This window comes from Pipra filicauda, unplaced genomic scaffold, assembly GCF_003945595.2.
Source record: "Pipra filicauda isolate LSUMZ 115617 unplaced genomic scaffold, ASM394559v2 scaffold98_size3848907_pilon, whole genome shotgun sequence".
Taxonomy (NCBI): Eukaryota; Metazoa; Chordata; class Aves; order Passeriformes; family Pipridae; genus Pipra; species Pipra filicauda.
The window spans coordinates 2,434,242-2,457,552 of record NW_024105186.1 but is presented as its reverse complement, the minus strand read 5'-3'; the positions used below and the strand labels follow the sequence as shown (position 1 = coordinate 2,457,552).

At 63.3% G+C, this 23,311-nt stretch overlaps 3 protein-coding genes across 5 annotated transcripts; 1 reads left to right on the top strand and 2 right to left on the bottom strand.

Moving 5' to 3' along the window:
- The first annotated feature begins 189 nt into the window (after window positions 1-189).
- On the top strand, window positions 190-13,687 carry CLCN2 (chloride voltage-gated channel 2). 3 transcript variants are annotated; one of them, XM_039378041.1, is made up of 23 exons: window positions 190-481; window positions 5,734-5,878; window positions 6,357-6,488; window positions 6,603-6,731; window positions 7,254-7,387; window positions 7,473-7,550; window positions 7,660-7,738; window positions 8,334-8,459; window positions 8,527-8,611; window positions 8,727-8,828; window positions 8,913-8,997; window positions 9,075-9,230; window positions 9,604-9,673; window positions 9,847-9,957; window positions 10,211-10,424; window positions 10,522-10,655; window positions 10,774-10,925; window positions 11,009-11,114; window positions 11,183-11,256; window positions 12,387-12,425; window positions 12,640-12,744; window positions 12,820-12,906; window positions 12,987-13,687. In XM_039378041.1, the coding sequence occupies exons 2-23, from the start codon at window positions 5,734-5,736 to the stop codon at window positions 13,191-13,193; spliced, it is 2,550 nt and encodes an 849-aa protein (XP_039233975.1). In that variant the 5' UTR covers window positions 190-481; the 3' UTR covers window positions 13,194-13,687. The 3 variants fall into 3 exon arrangements, with proteins under 3 accessions (XP_039233975.1, XP_027586303.1, XP_027586305.1); XM_027730502.2 differs by lacking the exon at window positions 190-481 and adding an exon at window positions 1,020-1,110; XM_027730504.2 differs by lacking the exons at window positions 190-481; window positions 12,820-12,906; window positions 12,987-13,687 and adding an exon at window positions 1,020-1,110 and having other exon boundaries at window positions 11,009-11,118; window positions 12,640-12,687.
- A 121-nt stretch (window positions 13,688-13,808) lies between these two features.
- On the bottom strand, window positions 13,809-15,639 carry LOC113983607 (heat shock protein beta-7-like). The gene is made up of 3 exons (XM_027712918.2): window positions 15,498-15,639; window positions 14,536-14,687; window positions 13,809-13,997 (listed from the first exon to the last, which is right to left on the bottom strand). The coding sequence occupies exons 1-3, from the start codon at window positions 15,637-15,639 to the stop codon at window positions 13,809-13,811; spliced, it is 483 nt and encodes a 160-aa protein (XP_027568719.1).
- Window positions 15,640-15,889: 250 nt separating this feature from the next.
- Window positions 15,890-21,988, bottom strand: FAM131A (family with sequence similarity 131 member A). Its single transcript, XM_027712920.2, has 6 exons — window positions 21,742-21,988; window positions 19,995-20,119; window positions 19,042-19,135; window positions 18,616-18,798; window positions 18,283-18,411; window positions 15,890-17,923 (listed from the first exon to the last, which is right to left on the bottom strand). Exons 1-6 carry the CDS (start codon window positions 21,770-21,772, stop codon window positions 17,478-17,480), a joined length of 1,008 nt encoding a protein of 335 aa, XP_027568721.2. The 5' UTR covers window positions 21,773-21,988; the 3' UTR covers window positions 15,890-17,477.
- Between the last annotated feature and the right edge of the window lie 1,323 nt (window positions 21,989-23,311).

Genomic DNA, 23,311 nt, shown 5'->3' with positions numbered 1-23,311 from the left:
ACCGGTTTGTGTCCGGCAATGAACCCTCCCAGGCTGGCACAGGGCATATTCCAGCCCCCAGCCCAGCCATCGTCACCCACCCTTGGGGGTGCCAACGTCAAACCAGAGGGTGGCACCTGGGCAGTGAGAACTAGCCCGTTCCTGATCCCGCAGCACCAGCCCAGCAGTGCCACAGCTCTGTCTTTCTCTGCACCCAGTTCTTGTCACAAAGGTGCCATACGGTGCCCCAGAGAGGAGGGTGACTTTGGCCCTGCCAGCTGCCCCAGCTGCCCCTGAGCCCACGGCGGCAGTGAGACGGAGGTCCCGGCAGCCAGCCTACCATGCCAGAGAGCCTTGCCCGAGGATTGCCGGTGCCAAGCTCTACCCGTGTGCCCCTCTGGAGAGGACTGAGCTGCTGCTGCCCAGTGGGTTCGGCAAGGAAGAGCAGAGCCCACCTCCCTTCCTGGGGGCTGACAGTCCCGGGACGCTAAGCAGCACCACGGTAAGGACAAGCTCCCTGCCAGCTTTGGGATGGTGAGTCCCCACAGACCTCAGACACTCTGCCCCCCAAATCTGTCCCCCAGCCAGGCATGGACATGAGCCTGGCAGTGACTATCTGCAGAGCCCCAGCATGGTCCTCCCACATCCCACTGGGGAGAACCCACAGGGGACCAGTGCCCAGCCCCACACTAGCCACCTGTACCCCTGGGAAGAGGGAACAACGTGTCCCTGGGGGAAGCTGGACCCGTGTTCGTCCCACACCAGCTTTTACCCTCACCTGCACCCACCGGCAGCCCACGGGTGCAATCCTGGACAGAGCCCACGGGTGGAAGGGGCCCCGCCGCAGGACCGAGTTCCCGGTTGGGCATCCCCGGACCCAGCCCGGGCGCTGCCGGTGCCGGTACCGGGCACCGCCGGTGCCGGGCGCTGCCGGCGGAGGCGGAGCGCGGCCGATCCCTCCCCCGGGCAGTGCCCCGGGCCCGCCCCGCACGGTTCGGGAGGAGCCGCCGCCGCCGCGGGCACCGGCAGCGGCACCGGCACCGGGACGGCGCGGAGCGGGGCGGCGGCAGCAGCGGCATCATGGCCTCGGAGAGCGAGGCGCAGCGGGCGCTGCAGTATGAGCAGACCTTGGTGAGTACTGGGGGCGCCGGGGGGCACCGGGCACCGCTGTGGCGCGGGGCGTGACGGGGCACGACGGGGCGTCTGGGATATTTGGGGGTATAGGGGTGCTGCGCTGCTCAGGGCGGCAGAGCTCCGCGGTGCCCTGTTTGGGGTGCTGTCTCCAGTTTGGGGTGTCACCCACAGTCCCCCCAGCGGTGCAGGAGCCCAACTGATCACTGACCCCCAGTGCAGGACTTTCGCACGCACCTCACCACCCCCCGCCAAAACCCCTCATCACTGGGGAAGGATGCCCACCCTGTGGGGGCTCCCAGAGGCACCGCCCGGGCAGCCCTCACCCCCCCACACACTGCATGTCCCCGGCCCTCTGCCCCCAAGATAACGTATCTCCTCTGCCTGCAACCTTAGCCCCATGTTTACAACTTCTTTTCCTCCGGGGCCTCCCCACTGGCACCAGGATGCCCTGCTGTCCTGAGCTGCCCTCTTTCTCCGCTGTGCCCCCAGTCCCTCCACTGCCCACAGACATTACAGGCAAAGGTGCTCTTCTCTGGCCTCTGCTTGGGATGGTGCCCAAGGCAGATGGTACTTTGCCCTGGCAAAAGCATTCAGAGAGGCAGCGACAGGAAGGTGGGCAGAGAAGCAGAGACTGAGTGGCCACAGAGTTCCCATGCCCACAGCTGCCCAAGTATGCTGAGAGCCTGAGCCCATTTCTGTGAGCAGGGCTGGCCCTGCTGAGCCTTGCCCACCTGGCATGGGAACACGGGGCAGCGTCAGGGCACTGCTGTGCTGTGCACCCTCTGTATTGCCTTTCCAAGCACCCAAACCCCTTGTCTGATGGTGCCTCTCAGTGCCCAACCCAAGCTACCCCTTCCCCGCTGCTGTCAGGTGGCTGTGGGACACTGGCCCACCGTGGGAGCCCCAACTGTGCCAGCATCTCCACAACCTTATTGGCCCCACGGTCCTTCCCAGCAGGGCTGGGCTAAGGAGCAGTCGGGGGCAGGAGCAGGGGTGTGCAGGGGTGAGCTGTGGGAGTACCTCTGCCCACTGCCAGCCCCAGACTGCCCCCCTCGGTGCCCTGGTCACGGTGAGTGAGCAGAGAGGCCAGCCCAGCTGGGCATCACGGGGTGGAGGAGCCTGCGGGCAGCGCGTGAGGGGAGAGGCACGCTGGGCTGGCATCAGGACAGTCAGGCACAGCACCAGCAGACTTTGCCCTTCTTTTCTTCAGGCAGGGTAGCACCCGTGCCCAGAGTGCTCCACAGTGCCCATCCCCATGGCCTCTGGGCTCAGTGAGGCTCATGAAATTGCCTGGGGCACATGGGTGAGGCTGCGTGTGGGCTCCTGTCCCATAGCCTCACACCTGGATTTTGGGAGCTGCCTGGGCACGTATTGGGCAGGAGGGGTGCCCAGCCTTGCCCAGTACATCTGCACCACAACTAGCTTCTGCCAGCACCTGCCAGGAGGGTCAGGATCCAGCTGGAGCCTGGCATGGGCTGGTCTGAGCCAGACAGCCCTGGGGACAGCTCTTGCTGCCGGTGCCCACAGCCAAGCCATCACAGCCAGGCTGCAGAGTTGTGCACAGCCATGCCCAAAGAGCCCCATCCCAACCCCACGTCCTTATCCCCACCGGATTTCACCAGCCCTGGGCTGCTATGGCCATGGCCCTCGGGGCCCCAGCCCTAAAGGTCTCCCCAGGCCATGGCATCCCTCCCTGGGCTTCCCACACAGGGCAGGTGTCTGCAGGAACCCCTGGCATGCCAAGGGTGATGGAGTACATGTCAGCTCCCGTGCCCCCCACATGCCAGGCTGGAAGCAAAGGGCCCCTGGGGTGGGGGGATTAAGCTTGACAAACTGCCCTTGTTCCTTGTCGAGCTGCTCAGGGCGATTAGAGCCCGGCTAAGACGGGCAGCGTGACACACACTCCCCGGCCTCTGCCTGTCCACTGCCAGCCCTGAGGAGACCCCCACCCCCATCACCTTTAAATATCCCCCCCTACAGGAAATTTGGGGGAAAAGGTTGGCTGGCATTAGCCATGTGGAGGTGGGCACTGCTGCCAGGCAAGCTCAGTGCTATGGGACAGGGTGGCACGGGGACATGGCAGCACCAGATGCCAGTCCCTGCCCCGGGCACAGCATCACCCAGGCATAGTGGGCACTGCAGGCTGGCAATGCCCAGGGGGCTGTGGCACAGCAAGTGCCCAGAGCACAGGAGCCTGGGACTGACATAGCGCCCTTGGCCCGTGCCCGTGTCCCCGAGTGCCCCCCGCCAGCCCCCCCTGTGCCCGCTCTCTGCCCGCCCAGCACTGTGATTGTTCAGCTGCTTCGCGGCGGAGGCCGGAGTCCCGGGGCTGTTTGTGTTTCAAAAGGCCTTTGTGGAAAAATAACCCGAGCAGAGGAGGAGGAGGAGGAAGAAGGAGAGAGCCCACCACGGGCCTTCCTGGCCATGCCAGGGCTGTGGGCACAGCAGCTGTGGCTGCTCAGCTCTAGGCACCTCTGGGGGTCCCATGTCCTGTCTGTGGGGCATGGCATGGCATGCCCCATGCCTGCACGGGGCAGAGGGGTGGCAGAGGGTGACAGGTGGCAACAGGGTGGCATAACCCCTTTGTTTTCATCCCTGTTGTTGCAAGTGGGGTTGGCTGCAAAGTGAGGCAGAGCGGGGAGCAAATCCCACCACCCTCAAACAAGCTAGACCGCCCAGGACTGGGCATCCCATCGCATGCCCCAACACCTGGGGGGCAGCGTGGCAGCCCCTGGCACAGTCCCAGGAGGTGGGCACAGAGCCAGTTTGGGGGCACTAAGCTTGGGGGTGCTCCCGTCTCGTCTGGGGCTGGCTGTGGGTCAGCAGTGGGGCTGGGGGAGGCGGGGGCTTGGCAAGGAGACAACACGCCTGGAGTGCTGGCCCATTTCATCTTCCAGAGCAAACAAGCTTCGCCCAAGGGGAGCCTTTGAAAGCAAGACCCCATGCACGGCCAGGGTCTTCCTCTGGCAGCCAATGCTGGATTTGGCCCCTCGAGGTGGCTGTGCTTTCCCCCCAGCACTTTTCCACAGGGCAAGGAGCCACTGAGCCCATGCTGAGCTGGAGTTCGGGGGAAAATCCATGCCAGGAGAGGGTCAGCAATGGAAATGAATGTACTCTCCTCTCCCCATCAACATCCCTCCCACTGCTGAGCACAACCCGGGTATTAGGCAGCAGAGAATCTGCCTGGTGCCGCTCTGGCTGCTTTCTGCTCCCTACCCAAGCGACCTGGGCAGGAGAGATGTCCCGTGAGAAGTGCATCTTTGCGCTGTCCCCACAGGGAGCTGGCACGTGCCAGCAGGCCAAGAGGCCGTGAATGGGACCCAGGCATCCAGGGCAGGCACTGCCACCATCAGCCGGGGCTGGGCTGCCCACGTGCCAAGCACAGTGCCCACACGTGGTGTTGCCCCTCCACCGGGCACCGGCACGGGCCATGCCAGGAAGGAGGGCGGCTGCGTCCTGGCTGGGCAGCCACGCGCTGCCCTGGCACAGCACGGCGGGTGGGCACGCCATCAGCATGGGGCTCACGTTGTCCCAACGTGGGAGCCTGGCAGGGCCTCTGCAGCCCTGAAGCCTCCCTTTGTGCCGGGCCAACCTCTGGCGCTTGGCATTCAGGTCGTGCCGGGGGGAGTGAGGCGGAAACCAAGCAACCGAGTCCTTGGCAGTGCCCGCCAGTGCGGGACAAATGCTCCTGGCTCAGTGGGGAGGACGGGCACAAAGAGCTCCTGGCCTGCACAGGGGGCACTGCCAGGGCCACCCCCCTGCCAGGACCAGGCCACGTGCCACAGCCAGGCAGGATGCACCCAGGGAGCAGGGAAGGTGACCCCTATGTGGGCACAGAGCCACTTGTACCCCCTTTCTCCCTAATCTCCCTCCTCACAACCCAGGGACTGCCCTGGGCCTGATGCTGTGCCTCCCTCTTTTCTGGAACTGGGCATACACCCTCTCTCCCACTGTCCTCCCACCTCCCTGCTGCCAGCTGAGACCAGCCAGCTCATGTCACATGTGATCTGCTGAGGCTATCTCCAGGGGGGTATCCCAGCCCTGCTTTTAGCAATGTTGGGGTGTGGTGCCTGCAGGGCGCCAGCACAACCCCAGTATCAGCCCTCAGAGAGTCTCCTGGCCAAGCTGGCCATGCTCCCATCACTGGAGGCCCTTCCCCACCCTTCACCAGCCCAGCCTGGTGCCTGCAGGGCGCCAGCACAACCCCAGTATCAGCCCTCAGAGAGTCTCCTGGCCAAGCTGGCCATGCTCCCATCACCGGAGGCCCTTCCCCACCCTTCACCAGCCCAGCCTGGTGCCTGGGGCACCTGGGCAGGGCCGGGGACTGGTACCAACGTTTCAACTGCTTGCTTTGGGCACATGGGGAAAACGCCATCGATCCACACACACCTTATCCACCTGGCTCCTTCCCACGCCCTGCCGGGCAGGCAGGCACTCCCACAGGCACCACCATTCCTTTGCCTGGGGGTGCCATGGCTGCCTGTTTCCTCATCTGGCACCTCCGGTGTTGGGAGGCCATGCCAGTGTGCCCACTGCTCCCTTGACTCAGTTTCCCCACTTGGGTGCAGGAGCTGGGGTGCCAGCCCCCCATGACACCCCTCTCTACTCCTTCTCTCCCAGATGTATGGACGTTACACTCAGGACTTGGGCACCTTTGCCAAGGATGAGGCAGCCCGGCTGCGGCTGCAGGAGGGGGACACCCCTCGGCCCCGCCGGCCCTCCGAGCTGCTGGAGTACACCCAGGGCCGCTGTGCCCCTTGTCGCGGTAAGGGTCATCGGGATAAGACACACAGCAGGTGGACACAGGTGGGCACAGCCCCACAGCAGCACAGTCTGGACACAACTGCCCACCCCGCCACAGTGGTGGCGGGTAGAGTTTCTCTGGCTGTCATGGGACACCGGCGCCGAGGACAATGCCACCTGCCCGCCGGGCAGTGGGGACACAATGGCCTAAAATAGCCAGGCACGCCGCAGGGACTGGGGGCCCCCAGCCCCTCTGCCTGGGGCCGTGCCAGGGGGGCCGTGCTGGAGGGAGGTGCGTGCCTGGCGGTGCTGTGAGTGGCTGTGCACAGCCAGCTGGCTGTGATGGCTGGGCACAGGGGTGCTCCTGCACCGGACAGTACCAGCGGTGCTGGATCGGTGCTGCCAGTTGTGAGCATTTCTGTCGCTGCCAGCCTGGCCCCAGCACCCTGGTGTGCCCACCCCTGAGGCACCCGGCCCTGAGCCTGCCTTTGTGTCTGCAGTCTGCGCCTTGCAGTGCCAGCGGTTCCTCATCTCCAAGGTGGGCGAGGACTGGGTCTTCCTCATCCTGCTGGGGCTGGTCATGGCACTGGTCAGCTGGGCCATGGACTTTGCCATTGCCACCTGCCTCCAAGGTAAGCGGGCACCAGTGGGCTCCTGGGTCCAGGGCAGGGCAGGGGGTGGCCATGCCTTGGGGCCATGCCATGTCCTGTGCCACTCATGACCCACCTGGCCGGTTGTTCCCACAGCTCAGAAGTGGATGTATGGGGGCCTGGACACTAACGTGCTGCTGCAGTACATGGCCTGGGTCACCTACCCTACTGTGCTCATCACTTTCTCAGCCGGCTTCACCCAGATCCTCGCCCCCCAGGCCGTGGGTAAGGCACTGGGGAGCTGCCTGCTCCCTAACAGGGTGTCTACTCCCTGGGGCGGTGCACTGGGGGTCCTCCTGGGGGTCCTGGGGGTCTTTCTAGGGCTATGGGCTGGTCTTCAGAGGGTCTCCTTGGGGGCTATGATTTGGTTGTCATCCTGAGCTATGGAGTTGGGGTCTTCTGAGGGGGATGAGGTTGTCTTCAGAGAGTCTCCTGTGAGTTAAGGGATGGATGTCCTCCTGGGCTATGAGGCAAGCAGTCTTGGGGGTCTTCCTAGGGCTAAGATCTGATCTTCAGGGTGTATCCTGAGGGCTATGAGATTGGGGTTCACATAGGGCTATGGCTTGAGCTGTCCCTACACTGTAATGGGGCTACCAACTCTACTGTGGAGAGAGGTGTCTCTGGGGTCTCCCTGTAGCAGTGGGGTGTAGCAGAGCATCAAGGATTACCCCCCAGAAATGTGGGGCAGAGTCTCCCCACTGTCCCCCACTTTATGGCTGTGGGTCAAGGCTGTCTCTATGGTGCCAGGCTCAGGCATCCCCGAGATGAAGACCATCCTGCGGGGCGTCGTGCTGAAGGAGTACCTCACCCTCAAGACCTTTGTGGCCAAGGTGATCGGGCTGACATGTGCCCTGGGCAGCGGCATGCCCCTGGGCAAGGAGGTGAGGGCAGTGCCTGAGGCAGGGTGGGCAGGGGGCCAGGAGGGGGGTGAGGCCACTGTCCTCATTCCCTCTCTTGTCCTCACAGGGTCCCTTTGTCCACATCGCCAGCATGTGTGCAGCCCTGCTCAGCCGCTTCCTCTCCCTCTTCGGGGGCTTCTACGAGGTGAGCAAGGCAGGCTGACCCCAGGAGAGCTTAAACCCTTGCCCCCCAGCAGGTTTGGCAGTGACGGAGGTACGGAGGTAGTGTCCACTCACCCCTGTCTCCCCTGCAGAATGAGGCAAGGAACATTGAAATGCTGGCAGCCGCCTGCGCCGTCGGTGTCGGCTGCTGTTTCGCCGCCCCCATTGGAGGTAGGGTCATCCTGGCCCCGCCCACACTCCCCTCACCTCCCACATGGGCACCAGGGTCCACTTGGCAAGGCAAGCAGGACCCCCAGGACAGCTGGCATGGGAGAGGACAGTGCTTTTTACCGGGGAGGAGGATGGGAGGAGTGGGCACCATCCTCCCAGAGGTGTAACATCTGCTCTTGTCCTCTCCCCTACTGCCCTGCACTCCAGGGAGCTCCCCACTCCAGCCCCGCTGAGCCCTACCCGTAGGTTGGTGATGTGTCTAACTCTTTCCTTGCCCTTTGCCTGCTACACTGCCCCATCTGTCTCTCTGTCCATCTGTATGCACCCCACCCCACTCCAGTGCCACCCTTCATGTTGCTGCCCACACCCCTGTGCTACCCTCTCGCTCATGTAGACTGATGCTGTGCCATGTCCAGCTGGGACTGGCTGTGTGCTTTGCCAGGGAAACTCTTGAACTGCCCTATAGTGTGTCTGCGGGGCCAGCCAGACCTCCATGGGCTGTGCACAAGCATGGACTCGGGGTGGGAAGCATGCCAGGCACTGGGGGCCTGCCTGGGTTTCGCCACCTCCCTTGTGCACTTACCCCCAATGCCAGGTGTCCTCTTCAGCATTGAGGTCACCTCCACCTTCTTCGCCGTCCGCAACTACTGGCGCGGCTTCTTAGCTGCCACCTTCAGTGCCTTCATCTTCCGTGTCCTCGCTGTCTGGAACAAGGATGAAGGTACCTCTGGCAGGGTGGGGGCACAGGGGTCCCCTACCCAGCCCTGCTGATCCACATCATCCCCCAGAGACAATCACGGCACTGTTCAAAACCCGCTTCCGTCTCGACTTCCCCTTCGACCTGCAGGAGCTGCCTGCCTTCGCTGTCATCGGGTGAGTGCAGCCATTCCAGCACCCATCCCACGGCTCTGGGGGTGGCAGTGGCAGTGCTGGTGGTGCTGGTGGTGGCAGCAGGACACATGGGCGCTCACCCCTTGGCTCTGCCCAGGATCGCCAGCGGCTTCGGGGGCGCGCTCTTCGTCTACCTCAACCGCAAAATCGTGCAGTTCATGCGTCGTCAGAAGACCATCAACCGCTTCCTCATGAAGAAGTAGGTGACCAGGGGTCCCTAGCAGTGGGGTGGTGCAGCTGAGACTGCACCAAAGTCACTCCCTGCCCTGTGCCACCCTGCCAGGCGCCTGCTCTTCCCTGCCCTGGTGACACTGATCATCTCCACGCTGACCTTCCCACCTGGCTTTGGACAGTTCATGGCTGGCCAGGTACCCAATGTGGGGTGACACACTGGTCCCCACCCCAGGGCCACCAGCAGCCCTAGCTGACCCCTGCCCATTAACAGCTCACCCAGAAGGACACCCTGGTGACGCTCTTTGACAACCAGACGTGGGCCAAGCAGGGGCTCAGTGATGAGTTCGAATACTTGGGCATCCTGGAGGCCTGGCGCCATCCCCGCTCCAACGTCTTCGTCACCCTTGTCGTCTTTATCCTCATGAAGGTGGGTGCCTCCTGCTCTAGTCAGCCCCAAGGTACCACCAGGAATTTATGGAGAGGAGCTCCTGGATGCCACCAGGAAGGTGCTGGATGGTTGCCAGCAAGGTGGCACCGGAAGCCACTGGGTGGCTGCTCCCAGAGGCCACCAAGGTGTTGGCTGGGTGGTGTTGACACACTATCAAAGACATCTTGGCTGGGAGCCACCAAGGTGCCACCTGGGAGGAGCTGGCAGGGTGCCCCTGGCAGGAGCCCATGCCCATGGCAGGGTGTGGTGCCCATGTGCTGCTCCACAGCAACCAGCTGCGGGTCACAGCAAGGGCAGGAGGCACTGCTGGGGCAGGGAGGACAACTAATGTCTATCTGCATCCCCCCCACAGTTCTGGATGTCAGCCCTGGCCACCACCATCCCAGTGCCCTGTGGAGCCTTCATGCCTGTCTTTGTCATTGGTGAGACCCTGTACCTTGTGTGGGCATGGCGGGAGGAGGGAGCCACTGCCAGCCCATACTGGGCACCTCAGGAGTCCTCAGGTGTTCCCTCCCCTGGGCAGAGGAGAGGGCATGAGGCTGGGTCGAGTGCCAGGAGAGCCCTGTGCCTGATCCCAGCCCCTCTCTGCGAGCAGGGGCAGCCTTCGGGCGCCTGGTGGGGGAGAGCATGGCAGCCTGGTTCCCTGATGGCATCCACACAGAGAGCAACACCTACCGCATTGTGCCAGGGGGCTACGCCGTGGTGGGTAAGCACTGGGCTGGAACGGGGACACCATGATGGGCATCACCTGGAGATGCTCCAAAGGAGCCGGTGGGTTCCCCAGGGCTGATGTGCTGACCTCAGGAATTGAGAGTGATACCACCACTGGGGATGTCCCTGGGAGGTCCCAAGGGCTCCAGGTGTGGCAGATGACCTAGAGGGGGGGAAACCAGGGTGGGGACCCAGCCTGGCGGGCAACACCTGACAGCCACCCCTGTGTCTCCTGGGGGTGGCCGCAGGGGCGGCTGCACTGTCGGGTGCTGTCACCCACACGGTGTCCACGGCCGTCATCGTCTTCGAGCTGACGGGGCAGATCTCGCACATCCTGCCCGTCATGATTGCTGTCATCCTGGCCAACGCCGTGGCTCAGAGCCTCCAGCCCTCCCTCTACGACAGCATCATCCGCATCAAGAAGCTGCCCTACCTCCCTGAGCTGGGCTGGGGCCACCACGAGTGAGTGTCTGTCCCACATCCCATCCCCAAGCCCCTCACCAGGCACAAGGGGAGGGGGTTGCATCACTCTGAGACCACCATTACCCTCCCTGGCCAGGAAATACAACGTGCGGGTGGAAGACATCATGGTGCGGGACATCCGCTACGTCACCCTCAACTGCAGGTACCGGGACCTGCAGCAGGTCCTGCACAGCACCAAGATGAAGAACCTGCCGCTGGTGGAGTCAGCCGGTGAGACACAGGCAGGGGCTCTGCCGGTGCCCACCCCAACCATGGGACATGCCAGGTTGGTGGGTGGGTGGCAAAGGGGACATCAAAAGTCAATGCTGCCCCTTGCTTCCTCTGGCAGAGTCCATGATCCTGCTGGGCTCCATCGAGCGGGCACAGGTGGGGGCCCTGCTCAGCAACCAGCTCAGCCCGCAGCGCCGGCTCCTGACCTTGCGGCAGAAGGTGCTGTCCGAGGATGGGCACCGGCTCTCCGATTCCAGCATCCGCTTCCAGGTGAGGGGCACAGCCCCCTCAGGGGATGTCCAGTCACAGGGTGCCCCCCGCTGCCATCTCCCCACCACCCCTTCCCTTCCCAGATCAGCACAGAAGCCTCCTCAGGCACCCCTGCCCGCCCTGCCCTCCGCAAGCCCCTGAAGCCGGCACTGAAGCGGGTGCCCAGCAGCCCTGCTGACAGCCCCCCTGGTGAGTCTGCATGCAGCACACCCTGGCCCCCCCATGTCCCCCCACTGACGCCCCCTCCCCACCCACAGCTGGCGCCACCGACCACACTGGCATCGCCCTCAAGAGCCTCTTCTGTGCCAACTCCACTGCAGAGCCCACTGAGGTGAGAGCCTGGCCCCACCCAGCCCTGCCTGGCCCTCTCCAGGCCTGCCCATCCCTGTCCGGCCCTGCCTGGCCCTGCCCAGCCCTGCCTGGCCCTGCCCAGCCCTGCCTAGCCCTTCCCAGCCCTATTCTTGTCTCATCCCTTTCCAATCCTGCACAACCCTGCTTATCCCTTCCCATTCCTTTCCATCATTCCCAATCCCCACCCATTCCTTCCTGGCACCTTCCGTTCCCTGCCCATCTCTGCCTATCCCTGCCCCTCCTCACCCATCCCTGCCTGTCCCATCCCTTCCCTGCCAATGCCTGCCCATCCCTTCCCATCCCATCCATGCCCATCTCTCCCCATTCTAGCCCATCCCTACCTGTCCCTGCCCATCCCATCCCATCCCATCCCATCCCATACCTGCCCATCTCTGCCCATCCCTGCCCATACCTGCCCATCTCTCCCCATCCCATCCCATCCCATCCCATCCCATCCCATCCCATCCCATCCCATCCCATCCCATCCCACTCCATCCCACTTCATTCCATCCCATCCTACTCCACTCCATGCCCTGTCCTAACTCCGCCATCTCTCCCACGGTGCCAGGCCCAGGGCACAGCCCATCACAAGGCCAAACGCGTCCGCATTTCCATTGTGGTAAGCTGCAGCCAATCACAGCCTGGGCACAGCTCCTCTCAGCCAATCAGAGCCTAGCATGGGTTCTCTGAAGCAATCAGATTATGCCTGGCCAATAAAATCAGGCCTGTGTCTGTGCAGCCAATCCCAGACAGCTACAATTCTGTTCAGCCAATCAGTCCCAAACCTTCCTGACCAATCAGGACATGGAGCCTCTCAGCCAGTCACAGCTGTGGGACCTGCCCCATTTTGCTCAGCCAATCATGGCACCCCTTGCATTTTCTCCACCAATCAATCATGAGCTTGGCTTGTCCAATCTGGGCCAATCAGGGTGTGACCAATGTCCTGTCAACCAATCATGTTACCTGACCTGCTCTGCCCCAACGTGCCCACGTGCTGCCTGTGCCCTGCCTGCATGTGCTGCCTGTATCCTGCCCATACCCTGCCTGCAGCCAGCATAGGGGCGCACTGCCTGCTGCCCTCTGCGCTGCTCCAACACGCCTCTCTTGCAGGAGGAGATGATCCTGGGTGACAAGATGACCCCAGCAGAGGTGAGGGGGTGGGCAGGGGTGGGTAGGACCCTACCTGCCCACAGGGACTCCGGAGATCCCAAGGGGGTGCCAAGGCGTGAGGTGGGCAGGGGAGGTGGGGGTGGATGAAACAGATTTCTCCATAACACCGGGTGTAGGGAGGATGGGGGGGCCCTTGCTGGCACCTGGGGGGAAGCCATGCCCCTAATCCTGCCCAATGGCACAACTCCCCCAGATCCTGGAGTGGGAAGAGCAGCAACTGGACCAGCTGGTGGACTTTAGCAGTGCCAAGATCGACCCTGCACCCTTCCAGCTGGTGGAGCACACTTCACTACACAAGGTGCGCCCACACCCCACCCCAGACCCCCACCCACACCCACCCTGACCACCGACTCAGCCCCTGCTCCTCCTGCAGACCCACACCATCTTCTCGCTGCTGGGCTTGGACCACGCGTTTGTCACCAGCATCGGGCGCCTGGTGGGCATGGTGTCCCTCAAGGAGGTGAGCAGGGGGGCGGCAGACTTGGAAGGGCACGGAGCAGAACCTGGAGCTGTTTGCCCACGTTTTTGGGGTGCCCACAGCTGCGCAAGGCCATTGAGGGCTCAGTGACGGCCAAGGGGGTGAAGGTGCGCCCACCGCTCGCCAGCTTCCGCGACAGCACCGCCAGCACCAGCGACGCCGACACCACAGCCCTGCGCCAGCTCTGGGACCGCCACCAGCACCACCCCATGCCCCGCGAGGCCAGTCCTGGGGGCGATGATGATGATGACACTCCCAAGGGCCAGTGAGTCCCTTGAGGTCCCACCTGTGTCACCAGAAGCTGCAGGGGCCCCTGGCAGGTGCCCGGGAATGCCTGCTCTGTGCCCACTCAACACCAGGCTCAGCACAGGAGTGGGCACCCTCAATCCAGTGCCGCTGCCCCCCTCCCTGTGCTGGGGATAGGTTGGGTGCCCCCCAGCCTGTCCCTGCTCCCCAACTACCTGCCAGCTCTTGGGGCTTCCCACTTTGCTACCTCTGCACTCTCCGAAGCCCCTGGTGCCCCCTGGAAGGGCCACTGCCCCTACCCCTCCATGGGCACCACAGTGTCCCTGCTTGGGGTAGCCCAGGGAGGCAGAGGGGCATCAGATCAGGATGCCTGCAGGGACAGGGGTGGGCACTGCCCCCTGTCCTCAGCGCCTCCTAGCTGGGAATGGGGGGTCCTACCGCCTGTCTGCTGGGCACCCCTCCCCCTGTAAATACAGAGATTTTTATATTAATTTAATAAAAGGACTTTATAAACAGAGCCAGAGCACTGAGGAGCTGAGAGTAGGGAGGGGTACAGCCAGTGAGCACCAGCTGAGCCTCACCACAGCGCCGGGGTTGGGATCACTTGGGGCAACAAGCCTTTCATTGCCCAGTGCCGCTCACAGCGTGGCCTCGCTGCGGTACAGCAGCGGAGGGGGCTGGCCAGGGCGGGCACCGACACGGCGCCGGGCTGTGATGACCAGAGTGCCGGCTTCAGTGAGGGTGCAGCTCACCGACAGCGGGTCCGTGTCCTCTGGCAGCTGGCACTTGTGGGTGAAGGTATCACAGACAGTGCCATCCTCAGCCACCTGTGGGAAGGCAGCACCGGTGCAATGGAATACGACGTGGCATGGTGGTACACAGCACATCCCCAGTTAAACCCAGTGCTACTAATGGGGCAACTGCCAGTCACCCTGGCTCCAGCAGGAAGCTCAACAGGGCAGTTCCCACTGACTCAGGGACAATTCCCAATTACCCCATTGCCAGCAGGGAGCAGGTACCAGTTGCCCAAGTCTTGTGAGGTGATTTCCAACTACTCCAGTGTCAGCAGGGACTGTTCCCAATTGCCCACCTTCAGCAGAGAATGCAGTGGAGCAGGAGTTCCCAGTCGCCCCATTCTCAGTGAGGACAGTTCCCAGTTACCCCACTACAGAACAGGTGCAGTAGAGCAGGAGCTACCTGTTGTCCCAACACTAGGGCACAGGTCCCATTTATTACCCCAGTGCCAGTAGGGGCCATTCCTCAGTTACCACCCCATCCCCCCACCCACAGGAGAGGGGTGTCATGGGGCAGGATCCCCACTGTACCATGGCCAAGAGGGGATGCTGCCCCCTCGGGGTGCCTCACCTTTTCTGCCTGGATGGAGACATGGCAGTTGGAAGTGGTCACCACAATGTCAGGGGGCTCAAACTGGCTGACGTCGGCCACCACTTGGTAGGTGTCACCTTGGGCACGCACCCAGGTGCCCAGGCTGCAGGGGTACATGGCGCCTGGGGACTCTGCGGGCATCAGAGGGCTAATGGGCATGGGGGCACAGTGCCCGGGGATGGGGGGCTGTGGGAGAGTCTGGTGACACTGGGGGAGGGAGGGCTGGGGGTAGCAGCAGCAGTGGGAGTTTGGGGACACTGAAGGAGGTGCTGAGGTAGTTGCAGGGGGAATTGGGTATTCCGGAGTAGGGGGGTACTGGGTGATCTGGTGTGGTCCAGGGGTAGAACAAGGAAATGGGGGGTCTGGATGAGGGTACTGGTAGGGTCTGGGGGCACTGGACAACCTGCAGACAGCAGGAAAACAGCACAAGAAGCTGAAAACACTGGTGATGACCAGGAAAGTCTGGAGGCAGCAGGCTGGTGGGGAAGAGGGCACTGGAGTTACTGGGGGTGTACAAGAAAGGGGGGGTTGGCTAACAGCGAACATCAAGGGGTCTGGGGCACAGAGGAGCTGAGGACATAAGGGCAGGCGGGATGGTTGGGGTGGACTGGAAAAGGCTATGAGTAGTTCTGGGGACACTGGGAGGCTCAGAATTGTCTGGGGAGAGGGTAGCAGGGAGCATAGTGGTCCTGGGGACAGCCAGGACACTGGAGGTACTGGGGACTTACAGAGAGAGCAAAAAGCACCTGGGGGGGATGAGGGCTGGGGAACAGTCCAGATAGCCACAGGGCACCTGGGTGGCAGTCAGGATTCCCCTTCCAGCCTTCCCAGCCCGTGCAGGGGGGACAGTCCCACTCTGTGCCCAGGCACAGGGCAGCTGGATAACCCTTAGAGGGACCCTCCCCAGGGTAGCAGGGCCCCCCACTCCCCATCCCTGGTACCTGGGTACCCAAACACTTCATGTGCCCGTGGCCCAAAGGGTCCATGCCGCCGGTCGCCCTCGAAGCGGGGTTCGCCATGGCCCTGCCCATAGGCACTGATGAGCTCGGCACGGTACGCGGCGGCTGAGCTGAGCGATGCCATGGCGCCTGCTGCCCGCACCCCCCAGAGCCCTGCCGTGGGGAGGGTCCAGCCGCCCGCCAGACACCACTGCCAGATGCCCATAATTAGGCACCCTGTCCCTAGGAATGCGAGATAAGGGACGATGCCTGATGCCTCCGTCACCCTGTGGGGCCGCGGAGGGGGATACATCACTGCCACCACTGGCCTGCCACTCCTCTGGCCCCTCGGGGAGGAGGTGCCCCCACCTGCAAGAAGAGGCTCCCGGCGCAGCGCTCGCACAATTGACTTTATTCAAGACCTGGCAGGATAGAGGAGGGGGTGCCACGGTGTGGACACCCCACAGGTACTGCCGCAGCGGGGTGGGGGGCTCAGGCAGCCCCACAGATATGCACATGCGTGCACATGCCCATGCGCTCCCAGGTGTGCACATGCACACACACACAGAGCAAAGCCCCCCACCCACCTGCAGGCACCCCAGACTCACCATCCCATCCTATCCCTGTACCCTGGGGAGCATCTGCTGCCCTCGGGAGGGAATGGCAGCAGGTGGCAAGGAGCCCGCCCATTGGCACGGCATCAGGCCTGCCAGCCCCTGCAGCCCCTCATAGTTTGGCGATGGAGGGGTGGGGTTGGGGGGCAGCCCCACAGTGGGCACCCCAAGGCAGGGAGGGAGAACAGGGGCTGTGCCCAGCAAAGGCTTGTGGGGGTGCTGGGGGTGCACAGGAGCAAGGGTGCAGCAGGTGCTTGGGGCACCCTGGGATGAGAGGCCAGGGGACCACGGCCAGGCTGGGTGAGGAGCAGCATGCAGGGGGAGAGTGGCCCTACAAGAACACGTGCCATGCGGGAAGGGGCGTGCAAGCGTTGGCAAAAACTGGCATTCCTCCCCCAAACCACGTGCCTGGAACCCCTGGCATGGGCTTGAGGGGCCCCCGAGGTGGGGGTGCCACCCCCAGCCAGGACGGGGGGGGCTGGTCGCCCTTCATGTAGGCACTTGGTTCCCTGCTAGTGGTGAGTGACCTGGGGACAGGGACGTAAGTCCCACTGCCTACCCCCTCTCTCCACCCAGCATTGCCTCACAGCAGATTTGGGGAGCCCTGGCTGGGCTGAGCCCCTTGCTGAAGGGCTGGCTTGGGGCTGCTGTCCTGGTGATCCAAAGCCACCATTCTGAGTGTCCATGCCCACCTGGCCCTGCAGTCTTCCTGCGCCAGCCCCATGCATGTACAAAAGTATAGAAAGTCCCAGCACCACGGCACATCCGCAGCCCCCCAGAACACCCAGCACCCCCACAGCATCTCTCTGGCAGCCCCATGTACCGAGGCAGCAGTTCACAGTTTAAAACTCGGTCTGATAAAAGTTGGCCAGGGAGAGAGGAGAAAAGCCCCTCCCACCCCAAATGGCCACCACCATCCTGGCTCAGGGTGGTGGGGGCACCACGGGATGCTCAGAGAGTTTCAGCCATGCCAATGGCGGGGGGGTGGGGGCCTGTGCCCAAAAGGGGAGCCCAGGGTGGTTTGGGGGAGAACATGCGAACAGTCAGCCCCACTTATTTAGTCTTGTTAGTTTTGGGGGTCACATCTGGGCATCAGGGTGGGGGACGGACCCCCCGAGCCCTTCCCTGCGCCTCTTCCCTGCTCTCATGCAAAAATCCAGGAGGGCAACGATGTGGCCAAGCAGGGCCAGGGCACAGTGGGGGCACACTGGCTGGGGGGGCTGCAGTGGTCCCCCGAGCCCCTCCTGCGCCCGGATAGCAAGGGGGAGCAGCAGCAGGGCCCGTCCCTTGCCCAGTATGGGGTCTGGCCAGAGGGCTTCGGTAGGGGGACTGGACCCCCACCAGGAGAGGCAGGGCACCCTGGGGGGCATCAGGGCTCTTCAGCGTCCTCCTCCTCCTCCAGCGATGCCACCCCAGAGGAGGCGACATCGGAGACTTTCCGGCGCAGAGGGAAGTCCTTGCTCAGCACCACCTCATCCTCCACGGGCGAGAGGCAGGCTTCGGCGTAGGACACGGAGTAGAGGGAGTCCTGGCACCGGAGCCGTGCCAGGCCCCGCAAGGCACTTTGGCTGGCTGGGGGTGGCAGCTTGGGCAGCAACAGGTCCTCGCCCCCCAGGGAGCCCAGCAGTTTGGCAGTGAGTTCGGAGGGGGACACCATCTCCAGGCTGCAGAGGCTGGAGCAGAGAGTCTCAGGGGAGAGGGTGTGCGAGGAGTCGCTCTCGGGCTCGCAGGAGCTGTGCCGCACGCCCAGCTGGCACAGGTGGCCCTGCAGCAGGTCTCGCAGCAGCGCACTGGCGGGCATCGTGCCAGACAGCTCTGTGGAGAACCAGGACACTGGGTCAGTCCAGGGCTGAGGGCACCACGGATGTCAGCTGCCCCCTCCACTGTGCCCAGCAGGTTGGGAGCACTCCCATGACCCCTTTGCCCACAAATTGCTGCATGCACTGTTAACCACCAAAGGAAAAGCAAAACATGCTCTGGCACCAGGGAGGGTGTCACGTTGAAGGGCTTCCCCATCCCTGGCATGGGCACTGTTTGCCATGATGCCAGGCAGGAGCACCGCCCTGTGTAGAGATGGCCAGGCTGGGGAATGTGCCAGGCAGCTCCTTCAACCCTCAGTGGTGGGACACCCACAGTGGCAGCAGGGCCACTTGCCTGCTCCCCATGGCACTTACCGGTGGCCTGGGAGCTCTCTGTGGAGGGCAAGAAGTCCTCATCATAGGACTCGTCATTGGAGTCGTCCCCATCCACCGAGGACCAGGCTCGCAGCTTGGCCTCAGCGATGGCAAACTGCTCTGCCACCCCTGGCACAGGACAGGTAAAGGTCAAATGCATGCAGGGAGGTGCCCCCAAATCCCCCTGCCCCAGCACCTCTATGCCCCCAGGATGGATGGATGGATGGATGGATGGACACGGACGGATGGACGGATGGGGACAACCTGTTCCACCACCCGTGCCCTCAGCCACAGTGAGGACCATGCCCACCGGCCATGCCTCACGGTGCCCACCGGCAGCAAATCGCGCCTCCTGCTCGCCCTCGCTCAGGTGGCAGTAGGAGCTGAAGGCGCTCTCCAGGGCAGCAGGTGACTCCACTGGCTTACACCAGCCCTTCCACTCGATGAGGTGGGCCACGCGGCCCTGCGCCATGGCTGTCGGCTTCGTCACGTGCTCCTTCACCACTTGCGAGATGCCTACGGGATGCGTCCCCATGTCAGCACCCCAAGTGTCCCTCACAGAGCTCATTGCCCTGGGACCCAGAACCCCCCGCCTCCAGCCCCTGAGACCTGGCAATCCCATGCCCTCCTCTTGGGCACCAGGGACCCCTTGAGCCGCCCAAACTCCACAGGGTTGACCTCCACGCCCTCCCCAGGAGGCCCAGACCACTCATCTCAGGAGAGCCCCTTGCCCACACACACCCCCCTGTGAACAGTTACCGTGCAGTGAGGAGCGGGCCAGGGCAGCGATCTCCTGGATGGTCAGCGCGCGCCGCGACTTGGGCAGCATCTCGACAGTGTCCTCAACATTGACCTGCCAGAGTGAGCAGCAGTGTCACAGACCCTGGCACCACTCCCCTTCTGTGAGCCCCATGCTCCAGGAATTGGGCTCAACCCCACTTGGTGTCCACCCCGAGGCGCCTGGGGTGTAACATATGCACACGTTATAGACATACATGTGTGCAGAGGGGTGGCCACAGTCCCTACATGCAGGGCAGTGGATATACTCACCTGTGCCTGGGTGCACTCTCCCACACTGTACAGCCATGATCTGACACTGTGTGCACACGCACTGTGCACACTCACACCTGCACTCTTACCTGTGCACACACAGATGTGCTCAGTGCACACACACTGGCTCGTGTCCACTCAGGTAAACACATGTACACACAGACAAACAAATGTGAGTGAGACGGGGGCACACCCTCGCTGTGCACACATGTGAACTTGCTGTACATGCAAGTGCACCTGCACACTTGTGTGCCCAGACGTGTGTGTGCCCTGTGCTACTTGGTGCCACTGACTCCCCAGCTTGTGCACATGCACGTGCAAGGCCGGCACAGGCCGATTCCCCAGCACCCACTCCCTGGCAGCACACACACTACGCCAGGACATCCCGCTGCATGTCCCCATTGCTATCTCGGCCATGCTAGGCCCTGAGCCCATGGCCACGGGGGAAGCGATGTGGGATTTGGAGGCGCGCAACAAATTGCATTGCCATGGCAACGAGGCACCGTGGACTGATTTCTCCCAGGATACAGCCCGGCTCATGGCTGACGTCAGAGCAGCCTCGAGCTGCTGCGAGATGGCAGGGCCATGGCCAGGACGGGTGCCCCGCCACGGGGTACCAGCACACAGATACCCCAGCCGGGCATGTCTGGGCTCAGTGGTACCTGGAGGAAGTCCTGGCTGTCGAAGGAGGCCTGGTGCACCAGCCGGGGCAGTGGGCGGGCAGCACTCAGTGGTGACAGTGCCTTCACCTCCTTCCACTCCACACACAGCGTCGTGTCCACGGCCACTGCAGGAAGAGCCAGGGCCAACCTCAGCACCTCTGTCCCCCCAGAAGCCCCCTCAACCCCCCACCCTGCAGTAGCAGCTTCTTGCCTAGTCTGAGACCAGACACAACTCGTTGCTGCAGCACCAGTGACTCATGCCCGGGCAACTCTTCCACCTGTGTCAGCGGTAACGCAGGGCCCCAGCCTGGCACTGGGGACCAGGCGTCTGTCCGAGCTTGGCAGCTGCTTCAGCAGGGATGGGGCAGCTGGACCAGGCTTGGGGGGTATGGACCGGACCAGGGGCTGGGTGGGGCATGGCCAGGGGCAGCACCGGGCCATGCCTGCAGGGGGTTGGTGCACCTCCACTGTCTCCAAAACCCCCCTCTCCAGTTCCCCATCTCTGGGGCAGGAAGGAAAGAAGCAAGAAGGAATAGGGGCAATAGACATACCCAGCCTTCACTCCAGCAGCATGACCTCCTGGCAGTGGCACCCCAGCTGGATGACTGCCCACACCCTCGGGCACTGACTCCCAAGCACTTGGCCCAGGGAGAGGGTCTCCTGTCACTGCAGCACCCTGGACAGGCCAGTCCCAAAGGGGATGGGGTGTCCCTGAAGAGCCTAATTTCCACTGCACCGAGGTGGGCCTGGCTGACGTAAACCAGCCATGAAGCGGGATATAGGGGGGGCAAGCAGTGTTCCCTCCCACCCACATCTGAGGGTAGACCCTGGCTCCTAAAGAAACTGCTGATAGGATCGCTCCCACTCCCAGCTGTGGGCAGGGGCACCCTGTGGTGACGTTCCAGCATCAACACCTCTACCCCCTTAGCAACAACACCCCCAGAGCCCCGCTGGCACGTCTGCAACACCCTCGACACTGTCCTAGCCCCCATCAACCCAGCTCCCAGAACACCCTCAGATCACACCCACAACCTCCATCACCTCCATCCCTCCTGCAACACCCCCAAGACATCTGCAGCACCCCCTTTGCACCCCACACACTGCAGCACACCCCTGCCAGCCCCCATAGCCCATCCAATAGCCCCCCAAACACCTCTATCTCTCTCATAGCACCCCTGTAACCTCCCAGGACTCTGACCAGCACCCTAATCCCCCAAGCCCCTTGCACCCCCACCAGCACCTCCAGAGCAGCAGCCCAGCCCCTCTAATCCCCCAAACCCCTACACATCCTCATGTCCCTGTACTTTCCCGCACTCCCTGGACCACCCAGCTGCCCCAGAGCAGCACCCCGAGCTCTCAAACCCCCACCCATCTATAGTCCCCATCACCCTATATGTACCCAAGTCCCCCAGAGCCCTCAAGTTCTCTGCACCCTCACCATACTTAGATACCCCAATTCTCTGTGTATTCCCCCCACCTCCATAACTCTCCATATCCCACAGCCCCCAACCCCCATACACCACCACTCCATCCCTTAGACCCCCCTCAGCTCCCATACAGAAGCCCCGTGCTCTCCACCTTCCCATATCCCCCAGCCCTGGTAGCCTCTGACACCCTCATTGCAGCCCCTCCACCGTCCCCAGCAGCCCCCGCACACCCCCCCCTTTCCATCCCCAAAACACCGTCCATACTCTAGGACCCTCAAACCTCTCAAGCCCCCGGTCCCATCCCGGTGCCGCTCACCCACCGATGGTGGTTTTGGAGCCGATGCAGCCCATGCTCCCGGGGGGGCCCCGGTGCGGGCACTACCGCCGGCTCCGCGCCGTCCGCATCGCCCCCCGGCCGCATGGGCGGCCCCGGGCAGCGCCCGCGCCCCGCCGGAGCCGCTGCCGGGCCGCGCCGGGTCGCGGTACCGGAGCCCCGAGCGATGCCGGAGCCCCGGGCGATGTCTGCACCGGGCCGGGAAGCAGCACGTCCAGAGACGTCACTGCTGGGGGAGGCGGGAGGAAGAGGAGGAGGAAGAGGAGGAGGATGGGAGAAGAGGAGGATGCGCGGGAGGAAGGCTGAGAAAGAGGAGGCGGAGGGGGCTGAAGGATGAGGGAGAGGAAGGAAGGGGAGAACGGGGGAGAGGGAGACCGGGAGGAAGAGGAGGAAGGGGAGATGAGGAGAGAGAGAGGAGAAGGGGGGATGAAGGCAGCCGGGGAGGATGAAGGAAGAGGGGGGCTGAAGGAAGAGGAAGAGGGGGATGGAGGAAGAGGAGGGGGGCGCGGGGAGGAGGAGGAGGATGGACTAAGGAAGAGGAGGAGAGGAAGGCCAGGCACCGAGGAGAGCACCGTGCCAGCACCGCGGACAGCGCTGCCCCGCCTGGCCCCGGGCCCCCGTGCACCCCCCGGGGGGCACAAGGGGCTGGGACCCTGCAGCAACAGGGCACCCCTCAGCCCCAGGCCTGCCCACGGAATGGGTGATGTGGCCCTGCCTGCCCCTACCCTCCCCCGAAGGGCAGTTGATGCTGGAGAGAGCACAGCCGATGGCAGGGGGTCCTGGGTCAGGAACAGGTGGGTACAGGCTTAGGGACATCACATCCGATAGCATCACAGAAACGTCCCCTGCAGGAGATCCAGGCCAGTGCTGAGGGTCAGGCTGAGGGGTTAACCTACAGCCAAAGATGTGTTCATTCTGAAACCTACTGATGGCAATTAATGCTGCGGTACCTTTTGCCTGGCACAGGAGGACATTGCCAGGGTGCTGCCCTCCCTTTGGCAAGTAGGTTACCCAAAATCGCTCAAAGGGCTCCCTGGTTACTCACTCACTCCCAGTCAGGGGGGGCTCCTGGCCAGTCCCCGGCCCCAGGCCTTTCCCTGCCAACTGCTTCCCAGCATCAGTGCTGCCAGGGCTGCAGCTCAGACAGATCAGCCTCTAATCTGGGGAACAGCCTCTGGTTAATTATTCTGTACCCTCTGGGCCACGGCCAGGGTGACTCAGCAAGAGGCAGCCCAAGGCAGCAAAGACCAGCCTCTGTCCCCAACAGGGACACCCCACAGGGTACCTCCAGCAGGGCCCAGCTTTGCCCCATCTCCACTCCAACTGCAAGACAAGGTAGGAGGGGGCTGAGAGAAAAATGTCCTCCCACATGGGAAAGTGTAGGGGGAATCTGGCACACATCTCCCATCTCCTACCCCGAGGAGACCACACAGGTTCTGCCACTTGTGCCTGTGGGAAAAGGGAGACTTCAGGACAATCAGGACTCTGCTCCACAGCCAAGCTGCTGGCAAGGCTGCCTGCTCCACCACGGGACACCCTGTGCCAGGCAGAGCCAG

What these genes read in the sequence shown, in the direction of transcription:
- CLCN2 (XM_027730502.2), top strand. Translation starts at nt 1,060, where the DNA reads ATGGCCTCGGAGAGCGAGGCGCAGCGGGCGCTGCAGTATGAGCAGACC. An exon ending in GCATGCCCCTGGGCAAGGAG is followed by an intron (nt 7,388 to 7,472) that starts GTGAGGGCAGTG and finishes TTGTCCTCACAG; the next exon opens with GGTCCCTTTGTCCACATCGC. An exon ending in ACAAGATGACCCCAGCAGAG is followed by an intron (nt 12,426 to 12,639) that starts GTGAGGGGGTGG and finishes CAACTCCCCCAG; the next exon opens with ATCCTGGAGTGGGAAGAGCA.
- LOC113983607 (XM_027712918.2), bottom strand. Translation starts at nt 15,639, where the DNA reads ATGGCATCGCTCAGCTCAGCCGCCGCGTACCGTGCCGAGCTCATCAGT. An exon ending in TGAAGTGTTTGGGTACCCAG is followed by an intron (nt 14,688 to 15,497) that starts GTACCAGGGATG and finishes TGATGCCCGCAG; the next exon opens with AGTCCCCAGGCGCCATGTAC. An exon ending in TCTCCATCCAGGCAGAAAAG is followed by an intron (nt 13,998 to 14,535) that starts GTGAGGCACCCC and finishes GCCTTCCCACAG; the next exon opens with GTGGCTGAGGATGGCACTGT.
- FAM131A (XM_027712920.2), bottom strand. Translation starts at nt 21,772, where the DNA reads ATGGGCTGCATCGGCTCCAAAACCACCATCG. An exon ending in GGCCCGCTCCTCACTGCACG is followed by an intron (nt 18,799 to 19,041) that starts GTAACTGTTCAC and finishes CGCATCCCGTAG; the next exon opens with GCATCTCGCAAGTGGTGAAG. An exon ending in AGAGAGCTCCCAGGCCACCG is followed by an intron (nt 17,924 to 18,282) that starts GTAAGTGCCATG and finishes GGTTCTCCACAG; the next exon opens with AGCTGTCTGGCACGATGCCC.